The 26,232-nt window shown below is 39.0% G+C and overlaps 2 protein-coding genes across 2 annotated transcripts; both read right to left on the bottom strand.

Moving 5' to 3' along the window:
* Positions 1-3,244: 3,244 nt before the first annotated feature.
* On the bottom strand, positions 3,245-4,996 carry bglapl (bone gamma-carboxyglutamate (gla) protein, like). Its single transcript, XM_023290161.3, has 4 exons — positions 4,836-4,996; positions 4,339-4,719; positions 4,127-4,223; positions 3,245-3,926 (listed from the first exon to the last, which is right to left on the bottom strand). Exons 1-4 carry the CDS (start codon positions 4,894-4,896, stop codon positions 3,824-3,826), a joined length of 642 nt encoding a protein of 213 aa, XP_023145929.2. The 5' UTR covers positions 4,897-4,996; the 3' UTR covers positions 3,245-3,823.
* An 8,392-nt stretch (positions 4,997-13,388) lies between these two features.
* Positions 13,389-18,893, bottom strand: LOC111581813 (endoplasmic reticulum resident protein 27). The gene is made up of 7 exons (XM_023290163.3): positions 18,700-18,893; positions 17,169-17,254; positions 15,920-16,057; positions 15,687-15,803; positions 15,282-15,407; positions 14,872-15,069; positions 13,389-13,493 (listed from the first exon to the last, which is right to left on the bottom strand). The coding sequence occupies exons 1-7, from the start codon at positions 18,755-18,757 to the stop codon at positions 13,452-13,454; spliced, it is 765 nt and encodes a 254-aa protein (XP_023145931.1). The 5' UTR covers positions 18,758-18,893; the 3' UTR covers positions 13,389-13,451.
* Positions 18,894-26,232: the final 7,339 nt, after the last annotated feature.

Genomic DNA, 26,232 nt, shown 5'->3' with positions numbered 1-26,232 from the left:
TGACAACCACACTGACCTAATCTTCACTTTAAACAGGTTGCACATGAGAAAGCTACCTGGGTATACCCTGCCTTTGCACTAAGTCAGCTGGGATAGGCTCCAGCCCCCCCATGACCCTAATGAGGATTAAGCAATGTATAGATAATGGATGGATGGATGGATGGACGTCTTTTCAGACTTGTAAGGATGTGGTGTCTGTGACCTTAGTTGCAGAGGGCAAATGCACAAACAAATACACTGTATGTCACGTGCTTGAATGAAGACTGTACATCTTAGCTTCAAGCAAAATGCAGAACCAAGAGGAGCATAATCAAGTCACACTCATGTCCTCCAGTTTAAATGTTTTTTTTCCCAAAACAAATTTAGCTCCTTTGCGTTGATTTACTAGCCGCGCTTATCAATACATCTTTTATGGACTTACGCTGCAACATTATTATCTGTTTGCTTGGATGTCAAACTAAACTCCTGCATTTTAGTCAAGCAAATAATAATATTGTAAAGGTCTTGAACATCATTTCCTAAAAAAAAAAATAATAATTCAGCATCAGACATTTGACCCCTTTGGAAACTGTAGTTTGTAATCAAGTTGTCTGGGTTCCTGCTCTGTGTGTTTGTATTGAGTGGCTCAGCAGCATGCACTGACTTTCCAGGCCATAGTCTGTTTGGAATCATTACCAAACATGAATAAGACTCTCCTCTTCAGACTGTAGACTTGTCATGTATTCCAGAGAAATATAGAATGAATGTTCTGATCTGTGGACGAGTATGTGTTTAATTGAACAACACTGCCATCTAATGGTAGTTATGGGAACATATTAAGACAGCTGAATGCTGAGGGAGTAATAGAGACTGAATAAAGATGCCATCTTTATTGGACATGTTTATGTGTGGTTGTAAAATTCAGCACTGATTCACAGCAGATACAGTGCCTTTCAAAAGCATTCAGCCTTTGGAAGCTTCCCCCTTTTATTTCATTTCAACATTGAGTAATGGTCAGTCTAATTTCACTACAGAAGTTTTTAAGACTTTACAAAAAATAGTCTTTCATGTCAAAGTGAAAACAGATTTTGCTTCAAAGTAATGTCAATTATTTAAAAACATAAAACATGAAATAAATGATTGCATGAGTATTCATTTCCTTCGAGTTAGTTGTAGCACTTGCAAATGGAAATAGGTTACTATTAGGTGGGCTAAGGGCTAGGCTGTGAAAAGGTTCGGCTCTGGGAGCTGTGTGAAAATTACTGAAGACAAAACACAGAAATTAGTTCACCGGTAATGTATTAAAAATAATCAACAGAAAATACTTGAATGTATCAAAGCAAAACAATGATCAAAATAATAATACAAAAATACAAAACAATAACAGAAAATCAGAAAATCAAACCTTCACCTATCCTTCAAATCAATCCAAATCACAATGAGCAGCTTCACTTTAAACAATATAAAGTGACTATGTGCTTTGCTCAATATCAATCCCACAATTTCCAACAAGTCCTACCACACCATTCTGGAAGGGATGAAGCTGTGGGGCTTTAGACCTGCCAATGAGTGGGATGGGTGAAGGGCTGAAACTTGTCAGACGGTTTTCCAGTTTGGTCCAGGGTAGCTCACCATCAGTTCAAATCTAACCTGTTCAGCAGTAAGGGTTCATAATTATCATTATCATCTTCATCAGTCATTCATCACATTTTCCATTAGTTGCTCACCAATATCAATGTTCAGCACAATGTTGGTTCAGGTGGGTGGCATCCAGAAATCCAAAAGCAGTTGAAGGCCTGTTAGCATTAGCATGAGTATTACAATGAGCAATAGCATGATATCAACCAACTTCCAACATGCTTAACGAGAGTTTGAACTCACGTCCTCTTTGATGCTGTGATTTCCAGGTTTCCAGGCTTGTGAAAAGTGAATGGTTTCCAGAGATGTGGTGTAGGGTGATCCTGTTGTTCAAGTGACTGTGTGTGACTGAATGAAGCTGATGGGCTTCAAATAAAGGAAGATTCCAGGTGGAAGAGAGACTGCTGGTGATTGGCTCAGGTGTTGAGAGTGACTGTGAGGAGGTCCAATAATATGGAAGTGACTGACTGTGACTGATTGTGACCGATTGTGACTGGCGGTGTCTGTTCATGTTGGGATTCCTAATGGACAACAACGAACTATTCCAGAGTGAATGCTACATAGTTATTTAGTAGATGTACCAGGCTGCAAGATTTGGACTCATTTCCCAAGTTGCATTTCTGTTCCTGATTCACCACACAAAATGGCAGCTCGCCAACAAGGTATAAGGTGTATGAATCAAAGTTCCATCTTAGGATGAAAATAAATTAATTTCATCATTAGGCAAAAAGCACTATGGGGACTCGAGAAATACCATCAGAGTGGTGGTAATCGCTTTAAACAAGCCTCCAGCATTCCAGACAGAGCTGCATAATTAACTTTCAGACAACCTGACGATTACCTCTGACCCCAATGTGCGTGTTGTGTTCCAGACATAGACTGCAAAGAAAGATAAACAAAACCTCTGAGATGTGGTGGTTCCAACCATCACTATGTTGGCAGAGCCTGATTCCTCCTACCTAACTTTATTCAACTAATCAAAAATGAGCCAAGAGCAAGGACATGAGTGGAGCTGACACACTCTTAATTATGCATATCTTTAAGCATTGATACAATTTAAACTGAGTTATACAAAAATTCACCCCAAATGCAGTCGTCACAAATGAGGAAATTAGCCCAAGACCAAAACCATTTTTTGAACCAGGCTGTAAACATTATTTTTGTTGTAAAATTGAGCATTTTAGCATGGAGGTCCTTTGGAACTGACTGGTTTTTGGAGCCAGAATCAAAACGCATTCAAGGAACTGCATTTTTATTCAATTTATGCCTTGGCTTCATTTTTTTCAGTCCTGGTTATAGGTTTAGTTCCAGACAGCTTATTGTTTGCCATGTTGACATTTAATTTTGTATAATGTGTTGGGGAATGCTTCAAGCTAAGATTTCGCCTTGTTTAACTTCTAAATGTTCAACTTGAATAGAGCTACTCAATGTGTAAATCAGAGGCTGTTTGCTTACAAATTTGCCAAATTAATTTTACAAGGTCACACTAATATTAGTTTGTTCAGAGGACCTTATTCCCACAGCTCCCAGAGACCAAAAAAATGTTTCTGCACATTGAAATGTTTAAGTTTAAAATAATAATATTCCCTTAACTAACATTGAGAATACATTAAGGCAACAAAGACAATACAGTTTGACAAAACAAAATAATTTATTATTCTCAAACCCAGAGGTGATTTGTGACTACAGTCATTACAGATAACTAATGTGCATTTTACACATACTGTACACTGCCACTATCACTACATTACTGCTAAATCTACAGTACTTCTAACAACTCATTACTACATCCACTACTCACTAGAACTAACAATTAAAGTAAGACTAAAGCATGATATAAAAACATCAATACATTAACATACAATACATTTGCACCTGTAGCACCATTCATTGCATTTTACTGTAGACGCAAAGAATAATTTAAAGTTTTAGGGGCTACTGCATACTTCACAGGCTAGCATTTCCATGTGCCTCTCTGAAAGCATCGAAGAGGCCTTATATGAATAAAACCACTGAAGCTGGTCACTTGTGCAATGATTTGTGCCTAAAGAAAAAAAAATCTCCATCTGGTTTCATACCATGGGCCAAACCCTTCTTTTTTGTTTTTCTGCTCCTTGTCTGGATTTAGGGAAGTTGTTGTTGCTCTGTTCTATACCAAAATGTCAGAAAAAACTGTTCACACATGCACTAAAGAGGAGTCTTTAACTTAGAAAGGGACGGGTCCATAGTAGGCGACGTATGCGGCGACGATACCTGCAGTCTCAGCCATCTCATCACAGGCAACATTCAGCTCACACACCTCTCTCAGGCTGGATGGAAGGAGAAAGAAACAGGATTAGAAGGTGTGTAACATCACTTTTCATTCTGTGTTTTGCTTCCTAATTATGTTTCTTGCACCAGAGTAAAACGGTAAATTATGATTAGGGTTAATAAAAAAAATAACTTGCAGAATCTACAACTGTATTCTACCTGAGTGAATCAATTTTATACAATTAGAGCAAATAGCTACCTTTCTAGCTGCAGAGGGGAGAGGTCGCCTGCTGGAGCAGCTCTTCTTCTCCTCAGGAGAACAGCAGCCAGGTCCCTCTTCATGACTACTTGAGCAGCTGAGGGGAAAAACATCACAAACTCAGGCTTTTCTTGATTTTTCTTCTATTCATATGAAAAATGTTAAACTCTAAACCATGCAAATATTCCCTCTGGAAACAAACAGCTACATACCCTCAGCACTGGCTGACTCTGATGAAGATGAGGATGATGAAGAGGAAGAGTCAGAGGCAGAAGAGTCTGAGGAGTCTGAGGAGTCGGACTCAGAAGAAGAGGACTCAGAGGAAGAAGATTCAGAGGACTCGGAGGACTCGGAGGACTCAGAAGAGGAGGAGGAGGATGAATCGGAGGCTGAAGAGTCTGAGCTCGAGTTGGAATCAGATGCTGAAGAGTCCGAGGAAGAGTCAGATTCGGAGGATGAGGCTGAGTCAGACTCGGAAGATGAAGAAGAGTCTGAAGCAGATGAGGAGTCAGAGGAGGCAGCTGCAGGGTCGGCAGGTGCAGCTTCAGCGGCTGTGTCGGCAGCAGGATCCACGACAACCTCAGGTTCCACAGCTGAAACACACAGAAAGTCACATTTGTTAAACATACTGTAGATCCTTACATTGCATTGAGTAACGTGGACAGTAATACTGGGATTTGCAGCGATGATAGCATGAGTTTGTCCTTACCTCCCATGGACCAGCACACTGACAGAAGAGCACAGATGGAGAGGAGAGCCAAAGTCTTCATGATGCCTTGTAGTTAGAGTCTCGTCGTAGACAAGTTGGTTTCTTTGTCGCTTGCTCTTCCTTGCTTTCGCTTCGATGGCTTGTTCTGATTCTTTGCCCTGTGTTCAGGTCAATATATACTGTAGTCCACCTCTTGAATCAGGCCAGACCCACACAATGAGATAACCCTCTGATTGGCTGGGGAATCAAATGTCAACATTTCCGCTTCCACTTGTCGTGAAAGCTCCCACAAACACCCACGCAGCCCCTGGCACTAAGACCAAACTCTCATTCACCCGCTTACAAAGCCACAAACATCCGTGGCATTTCACTTCACGTACACTACACGGTAAGGCATGTAAACATATATGTATTTATGTATGTAAACCTTCACCTGACAGTCAGTTCAACATGGGAGAAGGATTACCTTCACACTACAGGGGATTCCCCGTCTCTGTGATGTACTACATGGAATCAAAAACATGTTTCCTACAATTTTTTTAATAACTTGCAAGACCTGCCATGTCATATTAAATTACTATATTGCCATCTTAAAATATTTTCTTTTTCAGGCTTGTGGATAAACTAAACAATATTTTTCTTATATTTCCTCCAACAAAACACCTTCATTTCCCTGCCAATTATTTCCTGAGGTCAAACCAATCATTTTTCTGCTTGTCTTATTTCTGTGCATCTCCTTCAAATTCCTTTCAATCCTCATCCTTCATCACCAAAGTATAAATAATACAGCAAACCCTGAGAGTCCAAACTGGTGGTGTTACAAGATTTCTATAAAATAACCTTGAAATGTAATTAGTTTTTAATCAGGGAGACCCACTGCAGCACTACCTCTTTAACCTAGAGGTTGCCAGTTCTTCCATTGCCGTTATGCTACTATACTCCTTGCCCCAGATGTGATCTCCCACCCCCACAAACCCCAAACTATAGCCTGAGCTGACCACAAGCTACTAATCGAGTGACACGGAACAGCAGTGAGCCTCATTATGCGACAGAGCTTAATTAGAGTGTTGCAGAGTCCCACTAGAACCGCAGTCAGTCGCTATTTACGGATCCATCTCGGCCCGGGCCTTCGACAGATCCAGTGCACGGCCACGGCTTACCAACACCGACCAGTAGCCCAATATTCAGCCTCGCTTGATGTATTTCAGCATATATAGAGCTAAATATAGGCAGCCCCCGTGTGTTGGATGCACAGCGTTATGCATGCGGGTTTGGATGCAGCCTTCTGTTTGTATGATATGGTTCAAGCTGTGGTTTTTTGATAAAAAACGGTATTTGGAGTTTGCAATTTTGACCTAAACCATATTGCATCTTAAATACTGTCTAGATAACCAAACATTTGTGCACACATATCACTTCGCGTATAAATATCTCGGAGGGCCCCCAACTAGCTTCATCTGTCATGCAGCGAGAGATTCAGTGGTGCTGCAGAGTGACCCTGGTGTCGTTCGTGTTTCTTAGTCTAGCGTTATTCCTGGTGTCAGGGATTTGTTTTGGACTGTGTGCCATGTAATTTCAATGTCTGGTCCGGTGTCCATTTTTGTGGATGCATTTCAGTGCATGGGGGACACAGATGGAGAAAACAATTGCCGTAACGTCCCTGCGGAGGCAGGAAATACAGCGTCTGGGGCATTTCTGATTTGGATGAGTTCCTTATTTGTTGCTGCATTTTGGCTTTAAAAGCATTTCATCTAGACAATGAGTAAAGCTCACATTGTTTTGTTTTTCTGCTGTTGCTTCAGGTTTAGGCAGCAGCTCTTGTCTCTCCGGTGGACGTAGACGCAACCATATGCCAGATATTGTTCTGTGTATGCTACTGGCAGTCAGCCCAGTGATAAACATCTAATCATCCTTTACATTACATGATCTGTTATCCTCACAGGTCAAATATAGTACTGTCTGTAATGAGTTTTCCCTCGTGTATTTGTATTGATTTGAAAGTTTTTGACTTGTTTTTAAACCATTTCCCCTGAGGTCCATCATGTTCCCTGGCACAAGTCTTTTAGTCATTCCAAAGCGTAGGACAAAAACATTTGGTGAGACAACTTTCAGTTTTCATGCCTCGAGCTGCTGGAACAGTCTGTCTGAGGAAAGAAGCTGAACTTAAAAGTGCGTCTTCAGCCTGGCGTTTGATTAGATTGTTTTTTGGGCCAGAATTTAAATAGGATCTAATTATTTGTTTTATTGTATTGACATCTTAAAATGTTTCTATTGCCTTTTTTCCATGTTAATTAGTCATTTTCTGTTTTATTGGTTTTCATTTTTATTTCTTATACATTAGTCTTAAGTTGTTTTACTGTTTGCTACATTTCTCCATTTACATATGTATGTGAGGGTTATTATTACTTTGTAATAATTATATTTATTAAAACCAGTAATACAATGTTGTTTTACAGTAATATGATTCTTTAACCTTCGTAAGTTTGAGCTGACACATGTAGATTCAAATCTACACATGACACAGTCAGTTGTTGTTTTTAGATGTATTTGTATGAGCAAATACATGATCCCCTTTGCAACACTGCATACAAGAAGTACTTGAACAAAATCACAAGGAAAATAAGCTTTTCAGTCATTTATTCAACAAGAATATCAATAGATATAATATTGGTCTGTAGAAAAAGTAAGTTCACCCCTGGCATCATAAGTTAGGATTACTCCCTTAAGCAAAAACAACTTCTTGGAGGCATTTTGCCTTACTGTGTCCACCACTCTCTGACATCGGCTTATTGAAATTGTTGACTTCTATTTCATGCAAAATTCCAGTTTGAGGGTTTTCTAACATGCACTGCCCATCTCAAGTCCTCCCACAACATTTCAGTGGGATTCAAACCAGGACACTGACCAGATCAGTCCACAACTCTATATTTCTTTCTTTCTTTCTTTCTTTTTGCCCATTGTTCTGATAAAAGTTTCACGTCTGATGCAGTTTCACCGCTCGGACACCTTCAAGGACTTTTTGATAAGATGCAGACCAAACCCCAAACCACAATATTTTCACCACCCTTCAGAGTTAGTGTGAGGTTTTTCTCCTGAAAAGCTGCCTTTAGTCAATGCCAAACATGTCTACTGTTACTGTACTGTGGCCAACCGGCTCTATCTTTGATTCGTCTGTCCAGAGCACATCATTCCAAATGGCTCGCTCCTTGCCTGTATGTTCAATGGCAATTCAGTTTTGCTCTAATGTTCTTTTTGGGCACCAAGGGCTTTTTCCTGAGCTCCTTCTGATTGTACACATGCCTTTTCACACTAGCAGCTGCAAGAGTTACCTACAGATCTTGTGAAGAAATTTGGGGTTCCTTGAAGAAAAAACTGTCTGCTCTCGGGTTGAATTTTCTGGGGCAGCCAATCCTGGACAAATTTGCAATTGTTTGAAATCTGTGCCACTTGGAGGTGATTTTCTCCACAGTGGAATGATTCATTTCGAATAATCTGGAGATTAGAGCACCTTAGAGATATTTTAGATCTTTGCATGATGCGAAGGGAAGAGAAACAGAAGAGAAAAACAGATCCTAGATTTCAAAAAGAATGGTTTTACACCTGTCACTCTCTAAGGAGGTTTCAGCCATTGGCACCTGATCTGGACCTGCTGAATCTAATTTTATGGTTTTGAATGTGCTATAAATGTAGGAATGGGCTTACTTTTTTATTTATATTGGAATTTCTATACAAAAAGAAATGTGTTTTTCACTAAAGGTTTGCAGCTGAAGTCAGTAAAAGTGTACAACAGCACAGACTTTGTGTTGGTGTTGGATAACTGCAGCCATTCTTCTTGTAATCTTGAAAGGTCTTAATTGTAAATTTCCTTCTTTTGTCCATGCCAGCTTTTCTCCACTTGCATAACGCACATGCTTCATATCGCTGGAACAAACAACTTTCAAATGACCAGTTAGAGGCGTGCGTTCAGCATTTTTTTCAAAGCCATTACCTCACTGTGCGTGTAGAAGCTCACAGACAGACAGAAGGTTTCCTGTTTTTCATGGTCGTGCATTCACCTTCCAGCACAGTACCTATAATAATAGCTACATTGTGCCGACGATGAAATATTCTGAAAGTTTGACATCAGTGGAAGCTGCTGTAATACAACAATGTTACCATGGGGGGATTATAGGAGTCCCCCGAATCTGTTTGTCTACTCTACTGATAGATAGATAGATAGATAGATAGATAGATAGATAGATAGATAGATAGATAGATAGATAGATAAAGACAATTTTAAACATTTATATTAGATCTTTAAAAAATTCAATAATAAAAAGTAGAAAAGAAATAACGACTGAAAAACTTGTAAAGATAAATTTGAATGCGCAAAGTCCTCTGGAGATTATTCTCTCCTAATGCTATTTTACATGTAAATGAAAGAAAAGTCCACAAACATAATGGATTTAAATGGGCCGTTCATGATGTTTCATGTTTGGAGCAGCAAACATGTATGTGGAGGATTTGATTTCAAGTCTCTATACAGCACAGTATATACAGTATACTGTATATGTTGCATTAGATGTAAAGATTTTTTGTAAATTGTTTGTTGTTAAATTGTTGTGTTTGGCAGACAGATTTCTTGGTGATTCTGTTTGAACAAGTTCAGATCTCCTGCACGATCAGAAAATCTCCTCTATTAGTAGCCTTCCTCTAATGCTAACAGCCATTTAATTAAAACCTAATTTGTCACTTAAATATATATTTTCGAGTACATCAAGTCAGATTGAAAGGATAAACATAAAGCTTCATGTGATTTTAAAAAAAAGAAAGATGTATTTGAAAAGTTAGGAATAACATTAGTCATACTCTTGGCTAGAGAATAGACTAGAGTTCCTACTACAGTATACTTATTGCTTACTTATTAAAGACTTGTCTTTCTTAGAGGCCAGTTTTAGATGTAGATTTATGATGTTTCCTCGAGACCGTAAGAGCCAAGTTCCTGCTCCGTTTGGAGCAACAGGCCTGTGAGATCAGAAGCACAGAGAGTATCGTGTTTAGTTTGAGCAGGAGATGAAGGAGGAGAGTCGCTTCACATGTCAAATGTCATAAGAGACAACATTCATCTTCTCATCGTCAACCTCACCATCTAAATGCACTTGTAAATGTAACACCTACAATAGTGCAAATTACAGAATACAAGTGGTTGAAGCTGTGACTTTCCTTTTGTGGCGTTTCCATGACCACCAGCATCAAGCTACGGCAAAATTGTACCACCATAGCTGAAATATAACCCATCTTGAGAGGATTTGTGGTTTCCATAGCTCAAAAAGATAAATACTATAGTGCCAAATCAATCTCGTGTCTTGTGAAAGGTTTGTCCAAATAAATGCAAAGTCAGAAAGTAATCCGAGAAGCCAGTGTGGTCATAGTTTATGATGTGAAAGAATCTGCTGCATTGCGGTTTTTCGTGCTTGCATCAGGTATGAAAGAGCTTCAGAAATTCAACTTTTTAAAACTTTACTTTGACAATGATTCCTTACCTTGTGTAATCTAGGACATCACAACAAATTGATGTTTTTTAGGGGGAACAGATTAGATAAAACACACCGTTATGTTGGTGCCTCCGGCGCTACAGATGTTCATCAGTCTCTCCAGCCTCCAGCATCCAGAACTGAAGTACTGAGTTTCTTTTAATAATCTGCAAAGTCTAAACTTAAAAGACAAAGTTAATTGTCAGAACATTTCAAGTTTCTCAGTCAATCAGCTGTAAGCCACAGAAGGCCATGCTATTTTTCATTTTAGAGCAGGTGTTTTTTTGTACATGATGTGAAGCCAGGAGCAGCCTTGATTGTTTATTAAAAATGACTGTTGAATAAATAAGACAAACAACCCACATGCTGACTGAATCATATTCTAATCATGAGTAATTAGTGACTGAATTGTTTAATTACTGGCTCAGGGGTGCAGTAATATTTAAAATCAAACATAAGGAGAAGCTAACTATATGGGAACCTCAACTTACAATTCACCTTTTGATGTTAGAGGACTAAAACACAGCGTCACTCATGTCTGTCACCCTTCGACCCTCATCAGCTCTTTACGTAACACCGTCTCATCTGTCGGTTGTCTCAGTTGCAGCCATAAACAAACTCAGATGGCGGGCGATGCATACTGTATATTTCCATCTGGTCTCTGAGAAGTGTCCACCTGCCAGGCTTTCCCAATTCCGCCGGATGTATCCGCTTGGCAGCGCAACACCACTAATTATACTGATCCCAGTCTGGGCCTTGAAATTCCCTTCTTGCTTGAGAGAATATTTTTGGGACAAACCCAAACTTTTTCACTCTTGATGTCTGCAGCCCATCTGTTGTTCTTTTATAGAGCTTTTACACCCTTTACAGCGAAATACTCTCCCTTTTATCCCATATTTACAGAGTCTGATATGTCCTCAAGTCAAATATCAAGCTAATTTTGAATTTGATGCCCTAGTTGTTGTTTTTTTTTTTAATTGCGTCTGATTGCTGCCTCCAAACATCCTTTACTGAGGGTTTTCATGTTAGTTTAACTTGCACAGATTGTGTTTTTCCACTTTATTTACACACTTTATTTTTGGAAACGCTTCTTTCTCTCACCTCCTACCTGAGAGAAAGAACCGTTTTGATCAGATTAGACAACAGTTCTTTATTCCCTGCTCCCTTTATCTCATGCCCCAAAAGATCCACCTGAGGGCCCATTTTATCTCTCGTACAGGATTCCCCAGTGCTCTTTTTTGAACAACATCCCTATCCACTGTTGCACGGTTTTACCTGTGAGTGCTCACTAATTATTGAGCCATTTCATTGTTTGAACTACATCAGGTGCTGGATGGTGAGGAATTTCCCTCAAGTAAATGAAAATAAACTTCAACTAATCATATTTTACCCTTCTAGCTTTGCCACTAAACTCAGCAATGTGCTTTTGTCGCCTGTCTGCAGATGTAATTAAATACCCTGAACTTGCCTTTAAACTTAAACATATGTCAGTAGTACTGCGAAGTACTGGACAGTCTTCTTTTTTTTAAATCCCCTTAGAATTAAATTAATGGGATCTCGGTCTTATAAGGAACTAGAAACAGTGATCTGTGCTCTTATTAGCTGTCAGCTGAACAACTGTAACTCACTGTATCCTAAAATATTTAATTACAAATGGTTCAAAATGGGGCTGCACAGTGGCTTGGTGGTTAGCACTTATGCCTTGCAGCTATAAGATCACCAGTTTGCGTCCTGGCCTTCCCATGATCTTTCTGAATGGAGTTTGCGTGTTCTCCATGTGCATGTGTGGCTTTTCTCTGGGTTCTCCGACTTCCTCCCACAGTCCAGAAACATGCTGAGGTTAATTGGTGACTTTATATTGTCGGTAGATGTGAATGCGAGTGTGATGTTTATCTTTATCTGTAGCCCTGTGATAGGCTGCTGACCTGCCCAGGGTGTCCCCTGCTTTCACTCTAAGTCAGCTGGGATAGACTCCAGCCCCTCTAATGAGGATGAAGCGGTGTATAGATCAATGGATGGATGGATGGTTCAAAATGAAGCTGCTGGACTTCTAACTTGGACAAATTAAAGACAACACATCTCATGCTCTGGTTCACTCTCACTGGTTACCAGTGAAATATAAAATTATTCTAAAAAAAATTCATCTTTTGTTTATAAAATCCTCAATGGATTACCTGCACCATACACTGGTAATCTGCTGACTCCATAATCTGGTCTAAGGTCCTCACAATAACTCCTCTGCCACTTACAACTCAAAACCAAAGGTGACTGGTGTTTCTCAGTTGCGCTCTGGAATAATCTCCCATCCCATAATAAATGCTATCCCACCACTGATGATTTAAAATCAGATTTAACAAAACCACTTTACTTCTCTTGCTGTTCACATCAGTCTGATGTTGCTCCCTGGTCAAGTACTCTTAACTTAATCTTACTGTGAATGACTTTGTTGCTGCCTTTTATTCAGCTTCTTTATTGCCCTTTTAGGCTTCACCTTGCCTCTTGTGTTTTTGTGGTTGTCGTGTTTTGTGTTTGTTTTTAACTTTTGTATTGTTAATCCATCTGTCTCGTCTGGGAAGCACTTCTGTTGTTTTTTTTGTTTTTTTTAAATTGTGCTGTATAAATAAAAGTGACTGGACTCAACTTGACTTTTCTATCTTGAATGAATCATATGAGAAACTACCACTAACTACTGCGTCTTTAACTGCCTCCATCCACATCTTCCCAGTCTGCTTTCTGTCAGTCTCTCTGAGGTCGGTGTGTTGTGGTTCTGACAATAACATTAGCGGACAGACTAACAAACTCTGCCAGATTGCTGCGACTTGCGGCTAGTGACCTGAGGTCGGCTAACCAGACCACAGACGGCTCGCGCTCGTGTAAACAGACAAAACATAACATAGATGGGTAAATAAGTGAGGACACATGATATACACATACACACATGCAAATGGGAACCTTGCATAGTTTCCTTTGTACTGAAAGGCAAGACAAGAGTCTGATACAAAACCCTTCTGTTCTCACACCAGACGGAGTTCACATGAGATGTTTTTTTCCCCCCATTTATTTTTTTATTTAATGTATAATAATTCATTCATGTTACATTGTCTTACAGTTCTGTTTTGGGCTTTGATCCAGCCTGCTCGACCTCCTGAAACACAGAAAGATAAATAAATGAAATACAGCAGATAAAACAGTGGACACTTGTAAACAGAATTTCACATTAATTTGAGGACTTTGTCTTTTTAAGTCATTCCTAGTTGACTTGTGAAGATATTTACTCATTTCTTTATTTTTAAAATGAACATAGGACAGAAAGTAGATAGACAAAGAACTTGTCAATCCCATTTATCAAGTAAACATAAAGAAAACAGTCCAGAAATTATAATAAGGGAGTTACAGTCAAAGCATTTCATTTTCGAGTAAAGTTGCCGACAGCTTGAAAACATTCTATGAAAAATCATGACTTTCCTGAAGGCAAATGAACAAAACCAGCAAATTGCAGCAGCAAGTTGTAGAACTGATTGTGTTACTGGTGATTTTGGTGACAGTAAGTGTAGGGAAGCAGTGCTGTTATCAGCAGTAACTCAAGGTGACTGATGAAGGAGCAGCTGCTGTGAGGGAACCTGAAGGGAGAATTTTAAAGAAGAGAAGCTTTGTCTGTCTCATAATTAAGTCTTTTTTTCTTTTTGATAAACCTTCTCTTGAACACATCACTTCAAAGGAAGCAAAGATTTGCTCAGGACTGTTGTGCACCAGAAATGATTGTTTCCAGTGGTCAAAAATCTCAAAAAAAGCTAAAGATCATAATAGTCAAAGGTGCTCTTCCATTCAAGTTTCTAAAATATTTTAATCTTGAAATGATAATAAACTTTAGAATCCATAACTTTTATTTGTTATATAGAATTTCTACAGTGTTGCTGCTTTTATTCAAGTAAAAGATGCATTTTTTTTCTTTCCACAGGTGGTTATTCACACTATATAATGTAATCTGAATTCAGGCTTTTTAGTGCCACAGTTTCGTCTGTCTGAAGGCTTCAGACTGTGTGTCACACCCAGCTGGAGCTCTGTGTGGTGTCACAGAACAAATTGCTGCACAGACCAGAGGTTTCCTGTCTGTTGTGTGGCACATATACTTTACAATGACAGCAAGAAGAGCTTGTAGTCTTGTTGTCCACCACTCGCGTGGCCCAGTCCGGCTGCCATTTTCCTTTCTTCACGTGAAGCAGATTATTGCTTCTTGGTTTTTTATACTTTGCTGTGCTGTATAATTCCAATCAAAGTGCCACCAGAGTGCTTTAGTTGTTTAGCAAAAGTTGCTTCTCCTGACCAAGAAAGTGTCCTTTTTGCTAATTGAAGTAAATTTTAGAATTGAACTCAAAATCCGTGTACATGTTATAATAATACAGGACTTTTGTCAAATGGCAGCATTCAAAATTGAAGAATTCAGTAGTGTTACTCATCAATTCACACTGTAATAAAAAGACACACTTCTCAGTTGGGACTAGTTTTACATTGTGGCTGCCCACCTTCAGTTCTCCTCGTAGGAACGACTGACAGAATTCTCGCACTCGTTCTGCAGAAAGCTCTCCTTCAGGTAGGAGCCACTTCATGTCAGAGTCGCCGTCGTAGATGCCAATTCGTGGGAGATCCTGTGACTTGAGGCCAAAGTAGCTAAGTGATTTAGAGTTGGACTTCACGGCTCCATTAATCAGAACGAACAAGAACTGGAACAAAGACACAAACATTTAACTTTATGATGGAATTACAGATTAAATCAAGTCACTTGAATCGTGGCAGAATATGAATGAGGTATACTGTGAACATGTCACTACTTAGTTGCCAGATACATTTCTGAGAACTTGCTCAACCTGTGAAATGCTCAAATTGATTTAAAATTGTTCCTCCGGAGGTGAAGGGAGTTTCTCAGTATTCTCACCTTTCCTGTGAACTCAGGGGCCACAGCTCCTATTTCCTTCTTGAGCTCAGTATATTCTTTAGTTCCTCTGTTGGCAAAGACCAGGAGGTGTGATTTCACCTCTGAATTGAACAGACCCACTGCTGTCTGAGAGAAACAGAAGAGAAGAGATAGCAGCATATAAAAAGAGTGAGGTTCAAACTGGGACAAGCACTACTTCCCACTGGCTACCCATGATCTTCTGTTTCGATCTAACACCCAGAGAAAGTGTTCTTCCTCTTGCACTGACATCTGTGCACCTGTTAACTGCTCTTTGATTCTAGCTCTTTTTGTAGTTCAATATATTTTCAATGAAAGAAGTGAAGAAATGTGAGGACAATTCACATTTAACAGTGGGAACTTTTTGAAAGCACAAGTTGAACGTACCACTTGGCTGTACTCTGTGATATATCGAACCTCATTGACGGAGATGAAGTTCACAAGACCATCAGCTTCTAACTTTTTAGCATCAGCGATGACGAGGTTCTCCTGGTGGTTATCTGCCTGGATTACGAATATCACATCATCATCATCACTCTGATATAACTGATGGAATCCATAATGTTTATTTATGACAACATGTAGAGAAAATCAAGCATGGTTGTGATGGTGTAGAGTACTTTTCTGAAGAGGGTGATGGTGTCTGAGGAGAGGCTGTAGTCAGCCCACACTTCCTTCACAGTGCAAATGGCTGCAGGAACTGAGTCGACTCGCTTTGCAGCTGCCAGGAATTCCTTATAGCCGTGACTCTCCTCTCCCTAAAATACAGAGGGAGATCATTTCAATTATATCTCTGTTTTTTATTTTCATTTTCTCAACTTGTCCCAGTTTTTTTCTTTTATTAAAATGTGCTAATTATTATTCATACACTACCGTTCAAAAGTTTGGGGTCACTTAGAAATGTCCTTATTTTTAAAATAAAAGCATTCTGTTCAATGAAGATAACATTAATCAGAAATACATTCTAGATATTGTTATTGTGCAATTATGTTAGCACATGAACAAAAGTGTAGAAACTTTGAACAGCAGTGTACATCATTTGAATATTGTTCGGACTGTTCAAAACCACCAGTGGTTGCAAGGAATGCCAGGAACTTTCCCATAGATTCTTCAGAGAACTATTGCATGTGAACCAAAAGGAATTTTGAAAGCGCAGGTGGCAGAGAGAAAACTGGAAAAAATAAAGGAAGTAAATAAAGAGAGATGAGGCTGAGTCAAAGGAAGGTGAATCACATCTATTTCTGAGACACTGTTGCATGAGCTTTGGCACTCCGTTTTCTCATTTTGCAGCCTGTAATATGGGTTCATTCTCAGTGAGTCACAGCACCAATATTTTGGTCACTTTCAGCATCACAGTCCAACTATGTACTACTCCTGTGCTCTCCGTCTCTCTCCTCCACTCTCCTCTCATGAACCTTCTCCCTGCGTTTGCACTTGTTTACGAGGGGGTCAGCGGAGCCAATCCCACCAGTCCTCAGATACGTATGCATTTCCTGTCAAGCCTGCCATCTTCCCCCGCACACACAGTTTGGCCAAAGAGCTTTCCACTGTGGGACAGCCAGCCACCCTCTGTCCTCATAGCACTGGTGCAGCCAAAGGTGTGGCCCCAGGAAATATATCCTTCTTCGAAATCTATTCGTGACAGCAGCATTACCGAGACCAGGGTGCAAACAAATGCAGTATTTTTGGAGACCTCACAGTCTCACTCTCAGCTAATTGATCTGATCATGTGTGGCTTGCTCCATGCATGTTAGCATAATAAACTAAACCATGAAACAGCTCCTGTGGCCTTGTTTTAACCAAGCTTATTTGAGTCCATGTTTCAGACTGTTGCTTTTTTAAAGTTTACATGCATTTTTCCTGTCTGACCTCCAGGAATGCAACGATCACCACTTCGGCCGAGTCGATGAAGGCCTCAACAGCTTCGGTGTCGTTCAGCCTGGGAAGGGCACTGTCTGCAAAATAAAAACATGAGATACAACAGAATCCAGCATAACTTGCACACCCCGATTCACAGTTTTAACAAGACTAAAAGTCTAAAGCCATGCATAGTGAGGCTGTACATAGACATAGAGATGCAAGCTAACATAAGCATCAACACACAGTAAACATGTACCAGTGTTTATCACACTGTAGTGTCCTACATATTTACCATCGTAGTTTACTGTGTTAGCTTGCAAAAATTTCACAAATATTTTGTGATGTTCAGTGAGTGGGATCGAAAGTATGATTTATCCTCTGTGAGCTACGAATATCCAAAATTTCATGACAATTCAGTCTCTGATATTTGATTCAACCTACTGATTGACTATTATTGCCATCATTAAAGGTCCCATATTGTGCCCCCTTTAGGTAAATTAATATTAAATGTCACATCTCTTCAGAATGCGTCTTTTAGTTTTTCAGTGAAACATGCTGCAAAGATAGTTCATTTTAGCATGACTGCTGGAAAACGGGATTTTAACCCCATTTTAAGTGGCTAATTTTCACTGGTTTAAAGGCTTTACACTCAAAAAACACAACAGTAGTAATGGGCTTTACCATATGGGACCTTTTAAGCTGCATTGCTAGCTTGCCTAATAAATACATATATATATATATATATATATATATATATATATATATATATATATATATATATATATATATATATATACACACACATACACACACACACACACACACACACACACACACACACACACACACACACACACACACACACACACACACACACACACACACACACACACACACACACACAAAACAACTTTATTTGTCAGGGCAACTCATTGACAGTTTATCTGATCTGGTCCACGTGCAGACAGCAGTAAATCAAATCAATCCATTTGTTGTAGTTCACATGAAAGTATGTAATCTATATAAATTATTATTAATGCAGTTCAGACTAAGCTAAGATGGTGAACATCGTTAGCTGAGGCTCATGGGAATGTAAGAAGTATTTGATCATAAACTGCTGAAAATTCACCTGATGATGGCACAAATAAATAAATAAATAAATAAGTTAAGGAACCTCCAAAATTGTTACAGTTCAATCTCAGTAGAACAATACTGTTTTTCAGTGAAAACCAAAATTGTGAATCTAATGCTGAGGGTAGAGGTCAAGTCAAGAAACACCAAAATCATTAGGATTGTCCTCTAGAGGCAATGAATGTATTAACAAAATACCAATCCAGTCCACTCTGTGGCTGTACAAATATTTAATTCTACCAACCAGGAAACCCAACATTGAAATAATGGCTAAAAAACTGTGTAGGATGACAACAGCTGCAAAAAGGAATAACACATAAAGCGCAAGAAAATCATATTGTGTTATATATTTACATTAAGGAGAGAGACATGACTATAATGATGATATAAAGTACTTAAAATAATTTACCTTTCTTTGTGGCAATGACAGAAGACACCAGGAAGGCGAAAAATAGAGTAATCAGCATGTTTGCAATGATTCAACTCACACAGAAGCAGGTGCACTAAAGGTAAGCCAAGGAAAGCCCAGAAGACTCTGTGTGGCTCTTTACAAAAAGTCTTGTCACCTCTGCCTTGTGTCTGATGGCCGCCACATGGCAGCCGGCTGTGGCTGCTGCGGCCTTTCTGTGTTCTGATTGGAAGCTCCATGAGAATCAGCCAGGTGCTGTTGATAAGTTTGGCTGCCGGACGCTGGACTACGTGTCACTGTGCGACAGGAGACACGAGTTGTGTATGAGTGTGTGCTTCCTGTGGTCATCTGAGGTTGAGGGGGTCATTAATGATGGGGTTAGCCCAGTTGAAGCGTACTTTTGTGCAGCATCAGACACCTTTTCTTGTGTCTTGATGTCTCATTAGCACCATCCTCTTAATAACTTTGCCCTTTAAATGTCTTCTGCCGCAATGTGTTACCTAAATCTGTTGCGTGTGAGGAGAAATAGCACTCTGGTTAATATTTATGACGGACCCCCAGGCAGGCTGCTAATAGCCGGTGAGGAGGCCTGTGTGACCAGCGAGAGGCCAAAGATTAACTGGAGTGCACTTCAGTAGCTGCACCACATGAGGGACACAGCTCCTACTTATTTATCATCATGCAGAGAAAGCTCATTTTGCCTCTCAGCTATGTGGTGTTTGGAAACGCATTAAAATCAAACAGCTTTTATGCAATAGTGTTTTGACAAAGAAGCTATCTATTAACAATTTTTGCTTGAGTCGCGTCTTTTAATCCTGTAAGACATCTTTATGAAGATAGTAAAGTCTTATACAAAACGATTTACTACAACCATCTATCATTATTAAAATCCCAGGTATGCATTTCATACGTTATGTGAGTGTAAGGCAACATATCTGAATAAATGTCAAATCAAAATCTTTGAGATTGATCATCTATTAACTTCACAATCCTAGAAATGAGAATGTCTGATGGTACAGATTCCAAAACTTAATATTGTTGCTTTTTCTGGTGCAGATGTGCATTTACTGAATGCCATAAAGGAACCAGTGACCAGTTATTATATCCATAAGGAATCCATATGAATCTTTTTCAAATTACTGACAAAACAGTGATGACAGAAATAATTGAACGAGATCTAAAAATGAGACGAAAAAAAAAACCAATACGGAGAGCATTTTCTGTCATAACTCAATAAAGAAAGAAAAAAGGCCCACAATCAAACAGCAGCTCCCACAACCCCAGAAATGTTGTCTTTTGTGTTGATGTTAAAACAAAATTGCAACATCTCTGAAATGCAGATTTATTTCATAGCAGCACTACAGCAATTTATTAAACATGACTAAAAAACTATGATTTACACTAAGTTTTACATTCCACCAAGCAACATCCTCCAAAAAAAAACTCTGCTAAAAATGCATGCATGTTACATTTTGGTTTGCCACAGGGAAAAAAAAGGAAAAAAAAGAAAGAAAACAGCTCAGTGCACAAAAATACATTGAACTCTTGAGGACAAGACAGTTTTTACCCAAACCCAATGAACTTTCTCTTTTAAAATCAATAAAATCCAAATACTTGTAACATATAACTCTAAAAATATGAAACACAAAAAGGCTCTTTTTATTGCGAAACCAAAATATTCTTACTGCTGTGTTCTCCTAAAGCTGTTTTGTACAATGTAATTGTCCTCATGTGGTCAGTACAAGAAGGAGACTCATGAGAGCAATAATGAGAAAATCCTCAGGGTCCTGACAGTAGTAGTTTAAAAAAAACAAGAAAACGACACCACATAAAAGAAGCGAGACAATTCTTAGTATGTACAAAGACATGAGCAGAACGTCAGTAGCGCAAATAATCAGGTCAGATAATCAGAAAAACGAAGCAGTCACAGAAGTAGAACACATAAATAATGAAACAACCATTAACAACAATAAACTTCGCGTTGCAGCTCTGTGAGGTTGTACAGGCATCGTGCTGCTTTGAACCTCATACTAACACATCTTAGAATATGAAAGCGAGCACCGCATTTTACGGCAATCCATCTTATAGACATTATCTATATGTGAAGACTGTGGTATCCATCTGTGGCACATCTGTACACAATTTCACCTCAGTCTGTGCAGTAGTTGATGACCTATATTTCAGTCTGGAACAACATGCTGGATTTCCAGAGCTACAGCGACTATAAAAAGCTTTCCCTCCTTTTATTTATGTTGAAAAAAATCTCAGACCAATGAACCTTCCTCCAGTTGACTTCAGAGTCTCCCACATATACTCTGGTGAACTCTAGCCTGGATTTAATAAGGGCTTTTTTCAACAGTGGCTCTCTATTTACCGCTCTCCCATGAAGCTGTGACTGCTGAAGAAAGGGCAGCAGTGGTTGTTTGTACGGTCTCTCCCATCTCAGCAGCTCAAGTTCATTCAGAGGAGTCATAGGTGTCTTGGTGGCCTCACTCACTGGTCTCCTTCTTGCATGGTCACTCAGTTTTTGAGGATGACCTGCTCTTGGCAGATTGATGCATGTTGATAATTCAGTGTTGAAAAGCCATTACAGGGGGTAAACTTTCAAGGGGCAAGAATACTTTTTAAAGGCACTGCTAGCATGGCTACAAATCAAAAAATAATAAGAGAAACAGAAGACTCATTGGTTTATTCAGTGTGGTAATTATTATTCGGCTCACAAATGGATTCATTATTGTCACACAAACAAGTGTCGACAGTAATTATGGGACCAGTGCTGTTGTGTATGACCTGTGTTCAGATGGGACTTAAGGGTAATAGGAAAATACTGCTGCAAATTAGGGCAACACTTACCATCAGAGACTTATGGCTTCTTGGAAATGTCCATGAACACGTCACAGACATAGCATGAGCCTGCAGCTTTTCTCAGGCGAGGACGCATGAAAGTAAAGCTTCTTACAAACACCTATTCTGTCTTTGCACCGTCACACCACAGTGACACATGACGCTTTAGATTATGGCTCACATATTATTGTGCATTTAATTACTATATGTAAGGTATCTGTTAAAAAATGCATTACTTAATAATCTGCACGAAAGAGAAGTTTTAAATTATTGACAGAATATTATTACTTAGTAACAAGGCAGGCACTGTAGCATAATACTGCTGATGTTTAAATTTATTTCAAAATTACAATGTATCTATGCAAAAATAAAATTGAAATGTTTTGATTTTATGCACAATATATAAATTTATAGAATATCTATATACTTGTTTTTAGGTTAAGTTTTCTAATATTTTTAATAAATATTGGACAACAACATATAATTTTCCATTGTCTACAACATTTCCACTGCAATTACAGTCTGGTTGCCGTTTATATTAATGTTTATTCATTTCATTAAACAAAGTTTGACTCCTTTTCATGATATACACATAAACATCTCCAGGTTCCCTGTTTGCACCTTGTAATATATAAATATAATCTTACCAATTAAAAAAGCACTAACAGCATTATTTAGTTCTCGATCTTCATTAATGCAAATTTTAACCCCTTGTTTCTTGCACGTCCTCACTTACCAAATATTTTCCTGTTACCATGTATGTACAAGAGATTTACACTGTAACTTGTGTTTTGTAGACTCTCAAAGTCAGAATATAGCATAACTTTGGAGGAATTTGAGAAATCATCACAACTAGTGGCTAAAAGCTATAAAATATTATTCGCGTTCAATTTTTCATCATCATTTTTTTCTGTCTTATTCTGTCTGCCTGAAATCTCTTTCGTCTAGTGACACTTTGAAAGGCAACAAAGAGAATTTTATTGTCTTTAAGTTATTACAGTGCTGAGACACTAAAGTTGGTGTTTATAACATTCCTGACATAAAGCATGCCTGAAAATGGCAGAAAAAATGTGACAGGAAGAAAATGGAAAAAGCAGAAATGGATGGAACAAATAAAACTTTTCTGACTTTGTGTTACATGTTAAACTGGCTCAAAGAGGGTGCAGCTTAGGGTAAAATTACAGGCCCGGTTGCTCATATACTCGGTGCTACAAATAAACAAAGCAGACATGAAGATTGCAGTACACACAGTGGCACAAATTAAAACATCACATTTGTTGCACACTGTGTTTTGCTTGAAGCATTGTGGTGACACGACTTCTTCCATGATGATTTTGTATTAAAAAACACACACACATTGCACCATTTAGCGGTTGTGTTTTGCAACCTCCAGATTAGAAATTAGTTTGTGTTAATGCAGTTAATAAAAAAAGAAACAATGCCTCTTTCATTATTGTTAAACTAAGCGAGATGATGGCGTTATTTTATACAATAATTAAAGATAAGCTCCTGCACAGATTAAAGGTCTTTGCTATCATGGCACTTGGCCAGAACCTAGTGTCCTTAATCTGTCATCAGTTCTTTGTAGAGGACTGAAAAAGAGCAGATCACATGATCAGCAGGTGACAGAAGAAGGCGTGCAGTTTATCGCAACAGCTATGGCTTGTGTTATCATGTGACGATCATAACAGCTTCGCACTTTAAGACATGATCCGATCGCATGTTGCAAATGCGAACTGAGGTGAGAACCCGAATGTGAAACAAAGAAGAAAGACAAGCTGCACTTCAAGGCCTGTCAGAATTTACATGGATGCTTAATTGCAAAAAGACAGTTTATGCAGTTACAATGATGCCCTTTTTCTGCAGAGCAAACAGGCAGCTTCCAAGCTCCCCTGCTGTGGAATGAGCTCTCAGTTTGGGTTCAGGAGGCAGACGCCCTTCTCTGCTTTTAACATTAGTCTTAAAACTCTCATTTCTGCTAAAGGTTATAGTTAGGTCTGGCTCAGACGGCCCTCAGCCTTCTCCTAGTTATGCTGCTATATGTTTGGATTGCTGGGAGACTCTCCATGATGCACTGAGCACCTCTTCTCTACTCTCCTATTTTCCCCCTTTATGCATTTATATGGCACCATTACATGCCATTAACTTTGTGTCTTCTCTCTCCCGTGGTTTGAATTCTGTTTGCTCTGCAGGTATCTGTGGCTCGTGAGCTGCTTGTTTCTGATCTGCACCTCACCAACGTGCCCATTGTTTATTATTCTCATGCTTGCTGTATCTTTCTGACAAACTTTTCTGAGTTGAGTTGTTTCTTCCCACAGTGGCCAAGTAATGGCTCAAATTTAATCACTGGATTTGTTGGATTTCTCTCAATAATTTAATATTGACTTATGACTCATGTTGTGAAATGGTGCTATATATACATAAAACTAAACCAAACTGAACAATAAGATAAAATCAAACTCTATGACATGTACATAAGTGGTCCCAACACATGAGCAAGAGTTCACAGGTAGATATGAAGGAGTGTTTAGTGGTGAGATCAGTGATGTAATGCAGCTAAAACTGAGGCTGATGGATTACTGGCATTTAGACTTTGGCAAGGTTAAAGCTGCCACTATTTTTCAATCATCTGTTAGACAGCCTTTAACCCTGTTAGGCTTTGAAGAAGCCTCGGTGTGTGTGAGAGTCTCGCTAATCCTCAGACCCTGCTGCTGAGCTTCTTCTGACACTGTAAGTGGCTCACTTATGCAATTTGCACATGTGACCCTCAATATTTGTCATGAAGATAAGAAAAACAAACATCTCAATCAAAAGAAACATTTAGAATTGTTAAAAAAGGAAGTTTTTCCAAAATTCTGATTTCAGAAGCCTGTTGGAAATATTGAGTTTGTTTACTTGAGCATAACTACAAAATGGACCAAAAACCCTATAAGCAAACCACTTTAAAATGCAAAATATTTGCATCATCTAAAATAATCTTAAGCTAAATTATCTAAAATAATATTCAGAATGCCTCCGTCGTGGTTGTGTCTGGTCATGGCGGCTGTGTCAGCTGTGTGGGAGTGTTTGCAGTATGGGTTTCTTGGGTGGAATGTAAGCAGCTCACAGATTGTCTGATGGTTATGTCAGAGGACCACAGAGAACGGGGAAGCCCTCTGACACTGTTTGTATAATTACCTATGATACTGTATGTGTAGAAGATGCATGCACAGTTTACATAGGGAGGAGGGTGGGTAGCAAAGTAGGTAATGAATCAACCAATTGGTGTTAAAAAAAAAAAAGTTGATGATTGTCTTGATAAAACCCTAAATAAAATCATAACCAAGTAAACAGTCTATTCCTTGAATCAAATAGCAAATAGCTAGAAGTTGGATGTGACACACTGTGCATGCTGAAAAAAAATCCAGTGACTTTGTAAGTAGCTCAGTACTATATGAAGTTAATTTTTTGCAGGCTCAGTCTTTTCTGTTTGTCCGTTCTGCCTCTGTTTCTGCCTTCAGCCATGTTCTCACTTCCCCTAGACCCCCAACTGTTCACCACCTGACCACCAGATGCCCTCAGACTTCCTCTCCAGTCTCGTAGGACCACCTTCTCATCTGTTCCTCATCCTCCAGTCATCTCTTCGGTACATTAACGACTGCCAGATTGTCATGATTTCATTCTCATCTTGTTCTTTACTGGTATCTGTACCTGAACCTTCACCTTCACCTGTCTGCCTGTAAGACCTTTTCTGCATCATTCTCACATTTCAAATCATTCAACTGGTCCTGGAAGCTGTAATGTTATTAAATGCAAATAGGGTTTTCTTGCAAACCATTAGCCTTAAAGAAGATCTTCCTTTGGCACAAAGATACAACAAATCTACCAAGGTGATCCTACACAATCAGATATCAGTTTCTGTCTGCTTCCAAAGCTGACTGTATCACCACTGCATCAATTAAACATGTATCTATGAATTCTCCTTTTATGTTATACAAAAAATATACATGCATTGCCAGTAGCTGATCATGTTCAACTTTAGTCTTGGCTGCAATAACACTCTGTTACTAAGTCTGTCTGTCTCTCTGTACTGACCTATATGGCCACGTACCAATCCTATTAGAGCCTGTAAGCTGCCAGTTAGTTGAGCCTCAGAGTGAAGAGTCGCACCTTCACGCCAGATCAAAGAACAAAATGACAAACAAGAAACCAGAGCTGTACCTGGCAGACATCATCTCAGGGGTCCCAGTAATTGTTCTGTGTTCCAGACCCAATTATGAGGAGGAATATATAATATTTGTTATCACTGCTTCGAGCATAAAAAGAGGAAAACCGGAGACACATATACAGACTCTGCATGTTGCAATCACACACACACATCTGCTCTCTTCTTTTAGGAACTGTATTTTAATCCTATATCTGTGGCATAGTTTGTGGATGATTCCAAGAAAAGTTGCGGTTTGTGGAACAATTTCGTATGTTTCTTTATATGACACTACACCGCTGTAGATATCTGAAAAAGCAAACTGTTTCTTAGAACTGTATCTTTTCACTCGATGCTCAAACACAAACACCAACTGAAATTTCTCGTTGATGATCTCAGTATTATAGGTTCCTTTGACTGTAACTTGGCATTCGAGAGTGCATATTTTTGCATGCAGTGTTTGAATTAGAGTTCGTAGGTTATCAATTATTTATAAGTTAAACGTC

The sequence above is a fragment of the Amphiprion ocellaris genome, chromosome 4, assembly GCF_022539595.1.
Source record: "Amphiprion ocellaris isolate individual 3 ecotype Okinawa chromosome 4, ASM2253959v1, whole genome shotgun sequence".
Classification (NCBI taxonomy): domain Eukaryota; kingdom Metazoa; phylum Chordata; class Actinopteri; family Pomacentridae; genus Amphiprion; species Amphiprion ocellaris.
Note: the sequence above shows the minus strand (reverse complement) of the source record. Positions and strands in the feature narration are given on the sequence as shown.

Bases quoted from the DNA above. Each gene is read 5' to 3' on its own strand.
- bglapl (XM_023290161.3), bottom strand. From the start codon at position 4,896: ATGAAGACTTTGGCTCTCCTCTCCATCTGTGCTCTTCTGTCAGTGTGC. The intron at 4,224-4,338 runs GTATGTAGCTGT...TTTTCCCCTCAG, and splicing joins AGAGTCAGCCAGTGCTGAGG to CTGCTCAAGTAGTCATGAAG. The intron at 3,927-4,126 runs GTAGCTATTTGC...CCTTCCATCCAG, and splicing joins TCCCCTCTGCAGCTAGAAAG to CCTGAGAGAGGTGTGTGAGC.
- LOC111581813 (XM_023290163.3), bottom strand. From the start codon at position 18,757: ATGCTGATTACTCTATTTTTCGCCTTCCTGGTGTCTTCTGTCATTGCC. The intron at 17,255-18,699 runs GTAAATTATTTT...TTTATTTTGCAG, and splicing joins TGTCATTGCCACAAAGAAAG to ACAGTGCCCTTCCCAGGCTG. The intron at 15,408-15,686 runs GTACGTTCAACT...TGTTTCTCTCAG, and splicing joins TCACAGAGTACAGCCAAGTG to ACAGCAGTGGGTCTGTTCAA.